We start from the raw sequence: 16,984 nt of genomic DNA on the forward strand, positions 1-16,984 counted from the left end.
TTGCAGCATCTGCTTGTGGTGACTTAGCTCCCCCATCCTCCTTACCAGTGCCGGGATCTCCTCCGCCATCTGCAGCTCAGGCGCTCGGGTGGTCTCCTTCAGCTGCCGTGCTGGTCGCTGTAGTCCTCCAGGCTGCCTGGGTGTAACCATCTCCTGGCTTGGCTCCTCAGGTTTGCTGCCTGTAATGGCCGGGCCTGAGACTGAGGCTGGATCACTCTGTGCAGAGACACTCTGCGGCTTTGCTGCTGACCTGGTGCGGCCTGTGCAGGCCATGCTGGACACAACCTCTCTCTGCTGCAGGTTTTCTTGCAGGGTTTGTCTTTCCAGGGATCTTCTCCTCTGTCTGGGTGCAGGAGTGGGGGGCTGTGCACCTGCTGCCTGACCTGTACTCAGCTGCTTCATTATCTGTACTCCATGCTGTCCGGGCTGGGATCTGGCTTCACTTTCACTCACTTTCTTTTCTTCTTTCTTCATAACATTAAAGTCACTCACAAACTGAATGCTGCTCTGCTGGCGGCTAACTCTGGGATTTACATCCCCATCAGAAGTATTAAGGGAGTTTTCTCCCGGTGTAGGCCTGGAAGCCTGGGCCTTGCTTGGGGAAGTTCCCCACCCAGGGTGGCCCCGCCCTGGGCTGTCTCCAGGCATCAGGAGACTCAGGAGCTCAGCTCACACACAACCTCCCAGCAAGGGGGCAGTATTATAGTAGTTATATTCCTGTACATAGGGGGCAGTATTATAGTAGTTATATTCTTGTACATAGGGGGCAGTATTATAGTAGTTATATTCTTGTACATAGGGGGCAGTATTATAGTAGTTATATTCTTGTACATAGGGGGCAGTATTATAGTAGTTATATTCTTGTACATAGGGGGCAGTATTATAGTAGTTATGCAAACAAGGAAAAGACAAAAATAGTGCGTGCTCACCCTTAGCGCTGATCTCGTCAGGTGTTCAGATAGCTGTGCTCGCCTGGAGAAAATAGCCTGGTCCGGTCCCCAGTAGACTTGTGCATGGAGAAATGAAAAAATCCTTCGGCACCAGCATGAGATGAGTTGCAGTAAAAAGCTTTCTCTTTATTAAAGATCCATTAAAATGTCCATAAAGATGCAGGAAAAAACATGAGATAATGTGTACACAAACAAAAAAGAGGTTACGCGTTTCGGACCATGCTGTAGAGGTCCTTACTCATACCTAGGTGCCGAAGGATTTTTTCATTTCTCCATTATAGTAGTTATATTCCTGTACATAGGGGGCAGTATTATAGTAGTTATATTCCTGTACATAGGGGGCAGTATTATAGTAGTTATATTCTTGTACATAGGGGGCAGTATTATAGTAGTTATATTCTTGTACATAGGGGGCAGTATTATAGTAGTTATAGTCTTGTACATAGGGGGCAGTATTATAGTAGTTATATTCTTGTACATAGGGGCAGTATTATAGTAGTTATATTCTTGTACATAGGGGGCAGTATTATAGTAGTTATATTCTTGTACATAGGGGGCAGTATTATAGTAGTTATATTCTTGTACATAGGGGGCAGTATTATAGTAGTTATATTCTTGTACATAGGAGCAGTATTATAGTAGTTATATTCTTGTACATAGGGGGCAGTATTATAGTAGTTATATTCTTGTACATAGGGGGCAGTATTATAGTAGTTATATTCTTGTACATAGGAGGCAGTATTATAGTAGTTATATTCTTGTACATAGGGGGCAGTATTATAGTAGTTATATTCTTGTACATAGGGGGCAGTATTATAGTAATTATATTCTTGTACATAGGGGGCAGTATTATAGTAGTTATATTCTTGTACATAGGGGGCAGTATTATAGTAGTTATATTCTTGTACATAGGGGGCAGTATTATAGTAGTTATATTCCTGTACATAGGGGGCAGTATTATAGTAGTTATATTCTTGTACATAGGGGGCAGTATTATAGTAGTTATATTCCTGTACATAGGGGGCAGTATTATAGTAGTTATATTCTTGTACATAGGGGGCAGTATTATAGTAGTTACATTCTTGCACATAGGGGGCAGTATTATAGTAGTTATATTCTTGTACATAGGGGGCAGTATTATAGTAGTTATATTCTTGTACATAGGGGGCAGTATTATAGTAGTTATATTCCCGTACATAGGGGACAGTATTATAGTAGTTACATTCTTGTACATAGTGGGCAGTATTATAGTAGCTATATTCTTGTACATAGGGGGCAGTATTATAGTAGTTATATTCTTGTACATAGGGGGCAGTATTATAGTAGTTATATTCTTGTACATAGGGGCAGTATTATAGTAGTTATTTTCTTGTACATGGGGGGCAGTATTATAGTAGTTATATTCTTGTACATAGGGAGCAGTATTATAGCAGTTATATTCCTGTACATAGGGGCAGTATTATAGTAGTTATAATCTTGTACATAGGGAGCAGTATTATAGTAGTTACATTCTTTTACATAGGGAGCAGTATTATAGCAGTCATATTCCTGTACATAGGGGCAGTATTATAGTAGTTATAATCTTGTACATAGGGAGCAGTATTATAGTAGTTACATTCTTGTACATAGGGGTCAGTATTATAGTAGTTATATTCTTGTACCTAGGGGGCAGTATTATAGTAGTTATATTCTTGTACATAGGGGGCAGTATTATAGTAGTTATATTCTTGTACATAGGAGGCAGTATTATAGTAGTTATATTCCTGTACATAGGGGGCAGTATTATGGTAGGTATATTCCTGTACATAGGGGGCAGTATTATAGTAGTTATATTCTTGTACATAGGAGCAGTATTATAGTAGTTATATTCTTGTACATAGGGGGCAGTATTATAGTAGTTATATTCCTGTACATAGGGGGCAGTATTATAGTAGTTATATCCTTGAACATAGGGGGCAGTATTATAGTAGTTATATTCCTGTACATAGAGGGCAGTATTATAGTAGTTATATTCTTGTACATAGGGGGCAGTATTATAGTAGTTATATTCCCGTACATAGGGGACAGTATTATAGTAGTTACATTCTTGTACATAGTGGGCAGTATTATAGTAGCTATATTCTTGTACATAGGGGGCAGTATTATAGTAGTTATATTCTTGTACATAGTGGGCAGTATTATAGTAGTTATATTCTTGTACATAGGGGGCAGTATTATAATAGTTAGATTCCTGTACATAGAGGGCAGTATTATAGTAGTTATATTCTTGTACATAGGGGGCAGTATTATAGTAGTTATATTCTTGTACATAGGGGCAGTATTATAGTAGTTATTTTCTTGTACATGGGGGGCAGTATTATAGTAGTTATATTCTTGTACATAGGGAGCAGTATTATAGCAGTTATATTCCTGTACATAGGGGCAGTATTATAGTAGTTATAATCTTGTACATAGGGAGCAGTATTATAGTAGTTACATTCTTGTACATAGGGGTCAGTATTATAGTAGTTATATTCTTGTACATAGGGGGCAGTATTATAGTAGTTATATTCTTGTACATAGGGGGCAGTATTATAGTAGTTATATTCTTGTACATAGGAGGCAGTATTATAGTAGTTATATTCCTGTACATAGGGGGCAGTATTATGGTAGGGATATTCCTGTACATAGGGGGCAGTATTATAGTAGTTATATTCTTGTACATAGGAGCAGTATTATAGTAGTTATATTCTTGTACATAGGGGGCAGTATTATAGTAGTTATATTCCTGTACATAGGGGGCAGTATTATAGTAGTTATATCCTTGAACATAGGGGGCAGTATTATAGTAGTTATATTCCTGTACATAGAGGGCAGTATTATAGTAGTTATATTCTTGTACATAGGGGGCAGTATTATGGTAGTTATATTCTTGTACATAGGGGGCAGTATTATGGTAGTTATATTCTTGTACATAGGGGGCAGTATTATAGTAGTTATATTCTTGTACATAGGGGGCAGTATTATAGTAGTTATATTCCTGTACATAGAGGGCAGTATTATAGTAGTTATATTCCTGTACATAGGGGGCAGTATTATGGTAGGGATATTCCTGTACATAGGGGGCAGTATTATAGTAGTTATATTCTTGTACATAGGAGCAGTATTATAGTAGTTATATTCTTGTACATAGGGGGCAGTATTATAGTAGTTATATTCCTGTACATAGGGGGCAGTATTATAGTAGTTATATCCTTGAACATAGGGGGCAGTATTATAGTAGTTATATTCCTGTACATAGAGGGCAGTATTATAGTAGTTATATTCTTGTACATAGGGGGCAGTATTATGGTAGTTATATTCTTGTACATAGGGGGCAGTATTATAGTAGTTATAATCTTGTACATAGGGAGCAGTATTATAGTAGTTACATTCTTGTACATAGGGGTCAGTATTATAGTAGTTATATTCTTGTACATAGGGGGCAGTATTATAGTAGTTATATTCTTGTACATAGGGGGCAGTATTATAGTAGTTATATTCTTGTACATAGGAGGCAGTATTATAGTAGTTATATTCCTGTACATAGGGGGCAGTATTATGGTAGGGATATTCCTGTACATAGGGGGCAATATTATAGTAGTTATATTCTTGTACATAGGAGCAGTATTATAGTAGTTATATTCTTGTACATAGGGGGCAGTATTATAGTAGTTATATTCCTGTACATAGGGGGCAGTATTATAGTAGTTATATCCTTGAACATAGGGGGCAGTATTATAGTAGTTATATTCCTGTACATAGAGGGCAGTATTATAGTAGTTATATTCTTGTACATAGGGGGCAGTATTATGGTAGTTATATTCTTGTACATAGGGGGCAGTATTATGGTAGTTATATTCTTGTACATAGGGGGCAGTATTATAGTAGTTATATTCTTGTACATAGGGGGCAGTATTATAGTAGTTATATTCCTGTACATAGAGGGCAGTATTATAGTAGTTATATTCCTGTACATAGGGGGCAGTATTATGGTAGGGATATTCCTGTACATAGGGGGCAGTATTATAGTAGTTATATTCTTGTACATAGGAGCAGTATTATAGTAGTTATATTCTTGTACATAGGGGGCAGTATTATAGTAGTTATATTCCTGTACATAAGGGGCAGTATTATAGTAGTTATATCCTTGAACATAGGGGGCAGTATTATAGTAGTTATATTCCTGTACATAGAGGGCAGTATTATAGTAGTTATATTCTTGTACATAGGGGGCAGTATTATGGTAGTTATATTCTTGTACATAGGGGGCAGTATTATGGTAGTTATATTCTTGTACATAGGGGGCAGTATTATAGTAGTTATATTCCTGTACATAGAGGGCAGTATTATAGTAGTTATATTCTTGTACATAGGGGGCAGTATTATGGTAGTTATATTCTTGTACATAGGGGGCAGTATTATGGTAGTTATATTCTTGTACATAGGGGGCAGTATTATGGTAGTTATATTCTTGTACATAGGGGGCAGTATTATAGTAGTTATATTCCTGTACATAGAGGGCAGTATTATAGTAGTTATATTCTTGTACATAGGGGGCAGTATTATGGTAGTTATATTCTTGTACATAGGGGGCAGTATTATGGTAGTTATATTCTTGTACATAGGGGGACAGTATTATAGTAGTTATATTCTTGTACAAATGGAGGGTTAGTAGTTAGTATAAATGTACAAAATGAGAGATCAGAGCATTGGGCATCTGGGGACCATGTAGGGCCTTCTTTCCACTTAATAATCATAAACTGTGTCTTTTCCAGGCATAATGCCTCCAGTGACCTGCCTCATAAATATTTAGATGTCCGCCCCCAGGATCACCAGAGAATAGTAATTTTTTGTAGTCTCCAAAGGAATAACATGGTAATCTCTTAATCCCGGTGCTTTTCAGAAAAAACAACCAGTGAAGTTATAACAAATCTTAGGGGATTTATAAGACACTTGATCAAAGATAAAGTTATGTTACACAGCTGCTGGGGCTGACAGGAGACGGGAATGGAATAATTAGAGGTGCAGCCAGCGGTGCAGGATGATATAGTGCAGAGCATAGATGGGAAGAGGTGTCATGGTCCTTCAATGGGTCCTTCAGCAATGGGGACCGAGTCTATATGATGGTCTTGGCCAGCACTGGGTCTAAGTGTATGTATAATACTTATATGATTTATCCTTGGACAGTGTCATGGTTTAAAGTCATATTATAGTGTAATTGGATCTATAGATTCCTTAAAGGAGTTGAAGGTTCCTCAGAATAGTTCTGAGTTCACATCACCTAAAAGGCAAAGTTTTAAGTTCTTAAATGTTCTTGGTAGTTGAGTTTATGAGTCCCCAATAGTTGAGTTTAGAGTCTCCATCTATGAAGGCCAGCATCATCTATGGAGGACGGCATCATCTATGGAGGTCGGCACCATCTATGGAGGTCGGCACCATCTATGGAGGACGGCACCATCTATGGAGGCCAGCATCATCTATGGAGGTCGGCATCATCTATGTAGGACGGCACCATCTATGGAGGCCAGCATCATCTATGGAGGTCGGCACCATCTATGGAGGCCAGCACCATCTATGGAGGACGGCACCATCTATGGAGGCCAGCATCATCTATGGAGGTCGGCACCATCTATGGAGGTCGGCACCATCTATGGAAGTCGCCACCATCTATGGAGGTCGGCACCATCTATGGAGGTCGGCACCATCTATGGTCCTCAGCAGCTGATTTCAGGAGATCACACTAGCTCCATTCCAGTGTATATGATTTTAGGGGTCATTGGTAGTTGAGTGTATAGTTCCACTGAAGCTTAAATTCACACTAGCTGAGCTCAGGGGTCCTTGGTAGTTGGATATAGGGGTCCACATGCTATGGTTCACACTAGCTGAGCTCAGGGGTCCTTGGTAGTTGGATATAGAGGTCCACATGCTATGGTTCACACTAGCTCAGCTCAGGGGTCTTTGGTAGTTGGATATAGGGGTCCACATGCTATGGTTCACACTAGCTGAGCTCAGGGGTCCTTGGTAGTTGGATATAGGGGTCCACATACTATGGTTCACACTAGCTCAGCTCAGGGGTCCTTGGTAGTTGGATATAGGGGTCCACATGCTATGGTTCACACTAGTTCAGCTTAGGGGTCCTTGGTAGTTGGATATAGGGGTCCACGTGCTATGGTTCACACTAGCTCAGCTTAGGGGTCCTTGGTAGTTGGATATAGGGGTCCACATGCTATGGTTCACACTAGCTCAGCTCAGGGGTCCTTGGTAGTTGGATATAGAGGTCCACATGCTATGGTTCACCCTAGCTCAGCTCAGAGGTCCTTGGTAGTTGGATATAGGGGTCCACATGCTATGGTTCACACTAGCTGAGCTCAGGGGTCCTTGGTAGTTGGATATAGGGGTCCACATGCTATGGTTCACACTGGCTCAGCTCAAGGGTCCTTGGTAGTTGGATATAGGGGTCCACATGCTATGGTTCACACTAGCTCAGCTCAGGGGTCCTTGGTAGTTGGATATAGGGGTCCACATGCTATGGTTCTCACTAGCTGAGCTCAGGGGTCCTTGGTAGTTGGATATAGGGGTCCACATGCTATGGTTCACACTAGCTCAGCTCAGGGGTCCTTGGTAGTTGGATATAGGGGTCCACATGCTATGGTTCACACTAGCTCAGCTCAGGGGTCCTTGGTAGTTGGATATAGGGGTCCACATGCTATGGTTCACACTAGCTCAGCTCAGGGGTCCTTGGTAGTTGGATATAGGGGTCCACATGCTATGGTTCTCACTAGCTGAGCTCAAGGTTCTTCATTAGTTCAGTTCAGAGGTCTGTAGCTAATTTAGGAGATCTCCAGCCTCAGGGGTTCTCTGTAGATGTGCTCAAAAGTCTTTAGTAGCTGAGGTCCAAAGTATATTAGGGTCTCTGTGGGGGTTTGTGACCACACTAGTTCAGCTGAGGGGGTTCTTGGTATTTGGATTAAGGAGTTAACTCTATCCAGGGTGCATAGTAGCCAAGGTCAGGTGTTCTCATAGGCTGGATTTAAAATTCTTTGAGTTCAGGGGTTCTCAGTAGTTGAAGTCAGGTGTCCTCAGCTGCCAAGTTGTATGTTCCAAGGCAGTTTAGGTTTGGCATCCTCAGATGCTGGATTCAGTGTTTTCAGGGTTCCTCAGTAGTTGATGTCGGGAGTCCTCAATATTTGATGTCAGCCTCAGGAATTCTTAGTGGTTGAGGTCAGGGTTCTTCAGTAGTTGATGTCAGGGTTCCTCAGTAGTTGAGGTCAGGGTTCCTCAGTAGTTGATGTCAGGGTTCTTCAGTAGTTGATGACAGGGGTCCTCAGTAGTTGAGGTCAGGGTTCTTCAGTAGTTGATGACAGGGGTCCTCAGTAGTTGAGGTCAGGGTTCTTCAGTAGTTGATGACAGGGGTCCTCAGTAGTTGAGGTCAGGGTTCCTCAGTAGCTGAGGTCAGGGTTCCTCAGTGGTTGATGTCAGGGTCCTCAGTAGTTGATGTCAGGGTTCCTCAGTAGTTGATGACAGGGGTCCTCAGTAGTTGAGGTCAGGGTTCCTCAGTAGCTGAGGTCAGGGTTCCTCAGTAGTTGAGGTCAGGGTTCCTCAGTAGTTGATGTCAGGGTTCCTCAGTAGTTGATGTCAGGGTTCCTCAGTAGTTGATGTCAGGGTTCCTCAGTAGTTGAGGTCAGGGTTCCTCAGTAGTTGATTTCAGGGGCCTCAGAAGCCGAATTCAGGAGTTTTCAGTAGTTCAGGTCGGGAACTTTCAGAAGCTGTGGTCAGGTGTCCTCCGTAGTTAAGGTCAGGCGTCCTCAGATTCTGTATTCAGTGTACTCTATATCTTAATTCAGGGTTCCTCAGCGGTTGAGGTCAGGGATCCACTGAAGCTTAAATCAGGTGTCCTCAGTAGCTGAGTACAGGGGTCCTCAGAATTTGAGGTTAGGTGTTCTCAGATTGTGCATTCAGAGTCCTCTGTATCTATGTTAAGGAGTTCTCAGGAGCTGTGGTCAAAGGTCCATAATAATTGAGTGAATAGTTTCCAGATGATCAGTACAAGCCCTTATGTCAGAGGTGAGCTCCAAAATGTAAACTCAGGGATCAGAAGTCATCAATTTAAGGTGTTCAACAGACAAACCCCAGCAATATCTACTGCACAATAGCGTCACATCGTGTGAGGCAGGAATCAGCATGGAGGTCCTAGTTGCAGAGGAAGATACATGAGTACTCAGGGTCAGTAAGGTGCAGAAAAGCATGACAAAGGGGGGTAATAATAAAATAGTGGCTACAGGAAGTATTCAGACCCCTTTTAATTTTTCACTCTTTGTTTCATTGCAGCCGAAGTTATTCTTTTTGCTTAGTAATGTACACTCTACCCCCCCCCCCCATCTTGATAGAAAAAAAAATTAAAAAAATTTGAAAATTCTGCTTATTTATTAAACAACAAAATATGAAATATCGCTTGGTCAGAAATATTCAGACCCTTATGCTTATATTTAACTCACATGCTGTCCATTTCCTTCTGATCCAACTTGAGATGGTTCTAATCCTTTATGGGAGTCCAGCTGTGTTTCAACTGATTGGACCTGATAAGGAAAGGCTCACACCTGTCTATGTAAGATGTCACAGCTCACTGTGCATGTCAGAGCACATGAGCATCAGAGACAGAATTATGGCAAGGCACAGATCTGGCCAAGGTTACAAAACAATTACTGCAGCACTCAAGGTTCCCAAGAGCACAGTGACCTCCATAATCCTTAAATGGAAGTAGTTTGGGATGACCGCAACTCTTCCTTGACCTGGCCATCCAGCCAAACTAAGCAATCATGGGAGAAGAGCCTTGGTGAAAGAGGTAAAGAAGATCCCCAACACCACTGTGACTGAGCTCCAGACATGCAGTAGGGAGATGGGGTCACCTATCACTGCAGCCTCCAGCAGTCGGGGCTTTATGGCAGAGTCTGTAAGCCTCTCCTCAGAGTAAGACATATGAAAGCCGCATACAGAGTGCAAAACACATGAAGGATCCCGGACTATGAGAAATAAGATTCTTATCACCAGGGGCTGAATACTTTCCGCACCCATTGTGTGAGTATACGCTGCAGGATAAGCTCCAGACCCCATGGGCCACCCCTGGATTTTGGATGCTGGGACAGATTTAGGGACTTGGAGCGATATTTTCTTAAAGTCGGGTAAGGTGTAGGATGTGTGGCCCCGGGCAGAGGTGGACAACCTGCAGATCTCCCCTCGCCGTCTCCAGTCCTCAGCTGCCTGAACACAAAACAGATGCAGCCGTCTACAAATTGGCAGCGCGGAGGGGAGCTGTCACCCTTATTGTGGCGCTGGATGACAATCCAAATATTGTGTACACCTCCCTGAAGACCAGGCTGCTGCTCCGACACATTGTGCCAAAATCCCAGAGAATGAGGAAAGACATGACAGATGGAAGCTGGAGCGACACACATAGCATCAGGGATACAAGAGAATACATGGCGGTATTATTTAAGCACTGTGTTGCAGTATCAAGCACTCTATAGCAGTATTTGGGCACTTTATAAGGTGTTTTGTAAGCACTAAATGGCGGTATAATTTTAACACTTTATAGCATAGGGGTGTTACGTAAAAAATAAATGACAGTACTTTTAAGCACTGCATGGCAGTTTTATTAAGACACTATAGGCGGTATAATTTTTATACTATGTCGCAATATAATTAAAGCACTTTATGAAGGGATTATGCCACATATAAATAACAATACTATTTAGGCACCATATGACAGTTATATAAGGAAGCTCTACGTGAGCACCCAGTGGCAGCATTATTTAAGCAGATTATGTCAGCGCTATAAGACGTTATTATTATGTAATCACTGTATTATATTATTATTATTATTATTATTATTATATATTAATTTATGGAGCTGTAGAAGAATATGTTATATGGTCCAATGCCTGCCAGGCTTTAGGTCATGTGACTATAGGTCACGTCACAAAAAAAAAGAGGCGTCTCTCATCCAAAAACAAAGAAAAATCTATACAAAAGGCATGGGAAAGCCAAACGTGTTCTGTGGGCAGCATCCCCGATACCCAGATGCAAAGGTTGTTGTGTACGGTCCTTGGTGTAGGACTTAGGACGACCATCAGTGAGACTGGTTACTGCACAACACTGCTTTCCCTTCTTCTGCTCAGAAATCTTCTCTGCCTGCAGCCACCACTAGGGGGAGCTCTCATGTGTTTACTCTTCAAGTCTGATACTAAGGGATATAGGAGATCTTCTGCATATGACCTTATAGATTTATAGGTTTAATGGAGATTTTTTGGAATCCTGTGATATCTGTGTCTGTTCCTGGGGTAGTGAGACCTTTCCTACAGGCTCATGAATGTGACTACAGTTCTTTAGCCCAACATATTTCAATAACCAGAGCTCCCCTTAAAGGGGTCAATGTTGGTGACTTTACAAGGGTCTTATTATTACTTGTAATACCGAGGAATCATCGCTGTAGTAGACAGCACCACCTGCAGGCACTAGATGGAAATACACTTTCTTCTGTGTTTTTATCATTTAAAATTTATGGTAGGTCCAGTTTTTAGATTTTGGGGTTTACTATAACTACATTTATCCGTTTGTTCTAATTAACAAAAAAAAGATCAAAAATAAAAATAATTCAAAGCCTCACTAAATTCCCGACACTATTTGACAATATTATGTAAGCGCAATTTGGCTGCATTATTTAAGCATTACGTGACAGTATTAAGTAAGTACTATATGGCAGTATTATGGAAGCAATGTATGGCAGTATAATTTAAACACTATTAAGCAGTATTATAAAAGCACTACATGGCGGTATTGCTTTATGTATGTATTATCTTACAATATTATGGAAGCAATGTATGGCAGTATAAATAAAACACTATAAGGTAGTATTATGATAGCACAACATGAAAGTATCATGAAAGCACCAGTATATGGCATTATTATTGAAGCAATATATTGCAGCATTATTGAAGCACTATACAGATATGTTATTTAAGCACCGTATGGCAGTATAATTGAAAAACTATACCTCAATGAGAGTTTGATAATAGGACTGTACGGCAATACTGTTGAAACATGTATGAATGTATTGTTAGGCACTATTATTGAATCACCGCATGGCAATGTTATTGAAGCACGGTATGCCGGTGTTATTTATGCACTATGTTGCAGCATTATATGGATATCTTATAAAGCACTGAATGGAGATATTATTTAGGCACTATATGGCAGTATTATCAAATCACTCTATGACAGTTTCATTTATGCACTAAATGGCAGCATTTTTGAAGCACTCTATGACAGTATCATCCAAGCACAATTTGGCACTATTATTGAAGTATCTTTAATGCACTATATGGCAGTATTATTTACAGCAGTTGTCCAGATTTGGAAGAACATGGCTTTCTAGAACATCTAGGTCATGTGTGGTATTGCAGCCGTACTACATTCATCTTTACATAACTGAGCTGCAGTACCAGACACAACCTGTTTACACAAGGTGGCGCTGTTATACACATGGTTTGGTACTAGAGAATCCACAGACTTGGTTCAGTTGCGCTTAAACACACAAATTAGCTGGATCTGCTGGCTATTTGCATGTAGTGCTGTATAGTTATTTCTGATGTACACGGGTGCTGGTCCGCTGAGCCTGGCCTTAAGGGGAAAGGTACATTTTGGGTTTTATTTTAGCTCTGATTTCCTTACGTCGTCTTTCCATCTATTTAAAGCCGTGTATTCAGCATCACCTCACAGCGGGAGCTGGATGAGGAGCCCGCGGCCCAGAAGGATGAGCCGCTTTCAGATTACATTTCACACGTCCTGCTTCCTCTGCACAATCTAAGCTCGTGTTATCAGCTGCTCATCACAAGCCAACATAAGTAATGACCCCAAAAAGTGAAGGGGACATTTACCATTTTGGATACTCCCCAGATAAAAAAAACTGATAACAATGATCAGTTCATGGAGACGTACTGATAGTGAGTGATCAATTCTTCTACACTGCCCCTGCAGGGGACATCAGGTATTACACTGTCTCCACAGATCCTCTTGGGACGTCCAGAGATGAGCTCCAATTTGCCCCTCAATATGAGGGACCTGAATAACGATTGGGGAAATTATTTTTTAATAATTATTTGTGAAATCTCTGCTTGATGGAATTTTTGAAAATGTTAAAAATTAACAGAATATAAAGTGTTGGGAGAAGACCTTTGATATCACATTTATTCGAGGCTTGTAAGAGAAATTACCATTGTCCAAAGATTTGGGATAGAAGATAGATATGCAACATGCCCATGGGGGGGGGGGGGCAGTATATGGGATACTGAATACTAGTAATGGCTTGGCTTGGTTGTGGCCTGGCCACAGATGTCACAGTAGCTCAGTTCTAGTGTAGGCCTCATCCACATCTGTCAGGGCCAGAAGGGTGAACCAGGGGAGGGTTAGGCCAAGTAACTATAAGGTTCCCCTTTGGGCATTTCCAATGTAGTTGATAGGACCCACCAAATGATAAGGGGGAGGCCGACTCACACGGAAATCGGAAATAATGAAATCTCATCCTTTATAAGGAGAACTCTCAGGTAATAGATAATAAGCAGCACATAACAGGCCGCGAATAACCCCTTTCTCTAAGGGCAAGGCCACCTGAGCTGTTAAGCTGGATAGCTCTAATCAGCTAAAAGTACTCTGGATGGTAGAAACCATTAAAGCGTACAGCATGGACCAGTGATTAGCTAGGCTGGATCAATCTCCTAGGAGCTGGGTCGGCTCTGCCGCATGTACAGCACAAGATCAGCAATGAGTGGTAGATTTGAAGAAATCCAAAGATGGAGAGCCTATATTTTTAGCCTTTAGAACCCAGACTCTGGAAGGTTCTTAGGAACTAGCAAATCACAGTCTACTTAACCTCAGGAAAGATACAAACTTTACTTTTAACGTTAACAAAAATATTACCCCTTTAACATTTATCTCTGGCAGTAGATTGTTCTGTTATATCATAGAGAAGTGCCATGCAGTCTATCAAGAGGGTTTAGACTTTATGAATGAATACGAGTCTCTAATCAACGGGGTACCTGGGTTATAGAGCCCAGTAGGGGGATCAGTCCTACTGGGTCCATTAAGCAAAAACTCCAGGCTTTATATTAGTAAAGACCTTACTCTGGGAAATTATACAACCGAGTCAAGTGAAGAGAACCATGGACTTTAATCCATGCAGTGTTTCGGAATACAGTAGCATTTTCCAAGCATGACGTGTAGCAAACAAGCAGCATGTAGGGGCTGGGTCACATGATATATCTGCTTGAAGAAAGTTATTGTAAACATCAGATGGAATAAAGTCGGTTGTTGGGGTGCTCCCAATTCTATTATTGATATCTCTCATCTATTTTTATCATATATCTGTAATTTCCCAGAGTTAGGTCTTTACTAATTTAAAGGACCTCTACCACCAGGATGAAAGACTGTATGCAAATGAGCCTTAGGGGCTCCAGGCTCCATTAACACCTATGGAGCCTGGAGCCCCTCGGGCTAATTTGCATATAATTTGGAGCCCCTCAGGCTAATTTTTGATGATAGCCCTTCATCCTGGTGGTAGATGCCCTTTAAAGCCTGGAGTTCTTGCTGAATGAGCCCAGTAGGACTGATCCCCCTAGTGCTGCCATTTCTCTCATTGATATTTTTGGAGGACTTGTGTGCACAGATTTATTATCTTTTTGTCTTTTTGTCTGTTGACCCTAAGTCTGCTGCTTGATCTCATTTTGTAGATAGATAATTAGATATATATCACATCCCTAGTATTTGGACTATATACCTAACCCTGCTGTGTCCTGTGCTCTCTCCTAGGAGTGACGTGTGGTTTCCCTCTCTCTTCTCTGGTGGATATTGGATGGTAAATCCTGGAGAAGGCTCCGGGCTCAGACGCCTCCATGCAACATCTGGATCTCGAGCTTCTAACAAAAAGACATGGAACAAAACCTGCCGTTCAGCTTTTTATCCTGCGCAATTTATCTCTCCGTAACCCCCCGTGTGCGTCCGCCTGGGATACGTTCCTGCCACTTCATCACATACAGACAGATTGATTTTTTTTTTGCTCTTGTGCCAAAGATCCCTTGAAGCTTTGAGTCATTATATCGCCTCAATTCATCCGATTCTAAAGAAGCTGAGATTTCCTATGGAGCTCCTGCACAAATATCCTATTTATTGCCATGTGTGTATGATGGAGTTCCCCTTTAATGGCCATGATGCTTCACTACCAGAGGCCTCCACCAGACTTTGCATTATTGACTGAATTATTTTTGTCACATATTGATCCGGTTTTGATGATGTGTAGAGTCCTGAGGGGGTAAGGACTTACATGGGACTGCATGGATCATAGCGGAAATAATAATATGACGCAGTTTGCCTATTAAATATACTATATATTGCTATTCTACGCTGATTTATTTATTCACACACTTCCAAGCCCGGTGTAAAAAATATGATGAAATTGGTGATTGTGTTGAGAAAAAACAAAACTTTAAAAAAAAAATTGATGGTTAAAAACAAAATAAATGGGACCTGTCTCCTAAATCGATATATAGATGTGTAAGGCCCTTTAATAGAAATAGTTATATAGGGGCTTATTTACAGCATTTTCGTTGGGTTTTCCGATTTTGGTGCATCATGCGACAGAAATCGTCGAGCGGGCCGTTGGACGATCCGACGGATTCAGACAAACCACAGGATTTAACTTTGAATTTATGTCGCAAGATCCAGCACTTACATGCACCGGGAAGAAGAAGGGGAACTCCGGCGGAGCTGAGCGGGGAAGCGACACGATCGGGCGCACAATCTTAGTGAATCGCGGCAAAGTGCATTGGAGTCTGGGAACGCAGCTTGGGGTTCGCACAGGGACGGGTAAGTAAATCTGCCCCATAGGGTTGTGGCCAGATATCAACTAAACAATGCAGTGATAATCATCTTTTTACAATCATCTAAGTGGGAGGATCCTCAGGGGTGGGGCCAATTTAACATTGTCGCAGACAGAGGCTGAAAACTTCACAATTAAAATAGTGGCATGAGCGGTGATTGGAAAGGAGAGCCGGAACACTTGTGGATTTATTTAAGAAATTCGAACAAATCATGCCCCACCCCTATAGCACTTGCCGCTCAATTTGCATATGTTTATGAGGCTTTTTTGAACATGGTAAAAAACCTGTTAAGTTCCCATTGATTTCTGAGTGCACATGCATGCTCAGTCGAGGTAGTCCCCTACAGACGACCCATAGTTACAGACAGACCCCTCTGCCCCCTGTGACCTCTGGTGACCTCTCTGGATGTTACTTTAGTCCCAGGCTGCAGTGAGCAGCTGTAAGGTGTCTGTAATGAAATTTTAAGGATAATCCTTGGCCCCATTACAGCAAAAAATATTGAAAATCCAATTGTCACTGGGGCAAAGAAAAATTAGTTTGGAGCTACAATTCTAAAATATGCCAGTTTCGACTTACATACAAATTCAACTTAAGTACAAACCCAAGGAATCTATCTTGTATGTAACCCGGGGACTGCCTGTATTCCATGACATATTGCTTGGACAGAGGGGACCCTATAGAGAAGGGAACCATCCTTAGTTGGGATGCCCAAACCCAAAGAGTGTGCAATAGATTTAGAAGTGAAGGTAGAGGGGGTGGGCCCCATGCTCTTCTGTTCTGGCTGCAGAGGTAGGGGCCCATTTACCACTTTGGGGCCCCTTCTCGTCTATGAATTTGGCTGCCTATGTCTCTGGGTTCCCAACAAGACACCAACACAAAGAGGGAACAATTCCAGTTTTGTTTCTCGGAGAATACACTAAAAAAACTTTCCAAATTCGGCCTCAGAACATGTACTGAAAGTTTAGTCTCTGATACGCTTGACATCACATAAATGCATGGAAAGTCCGGATTCATAAAAAAAATTACAGAATTTCTCTGCTCATTAGATCTTGGCAGATCTACGTGAAATTCATACAACACATGTAA

At 41.5% G+C, this 16,984-nt stretch overlaps 1 protein-coding gene across 1 annotated transcript in view; it reads left to right on the forward strand.

The window, feature by feature from the left end:
• Positions 1-15,418, forward strand: part of ATOH8 (atonal bHLH transcription factor 8) — a 60,129-nt gene extending 44,711 nt beyond the window's left edge. Inside the window, exon 3 of the mRNA XM_072126244.1 lies at positions 14,832-15,418. Within this exon, the coding sequence (XP_071982345.1) occupies positions 14,832-14,837 (6 nt within the window). The 3' untranslated portion in view covers positions 14,838-15,418. The remainder of the gene's footprint in view (positions 1-14,831) is intronic.
• Positions 15,419-16,984: the final 1,566 nt, after the last annotated feature.

The sequence above is a fragment of the Engystomops pustulosus genome, chromosome 1, assembly GCF_040894005.1.
Source record: "Engystomops pustulosus chromosome 1, aEngPut4.maternal, whole genome shotgun sequence".
Classification (NCBI taxonomy): Eukaryota; Metazoa; Chordata; class Amphibia; order Anura; family Leptodactylidae; genus Engystomops; species Engystomops pustulosus.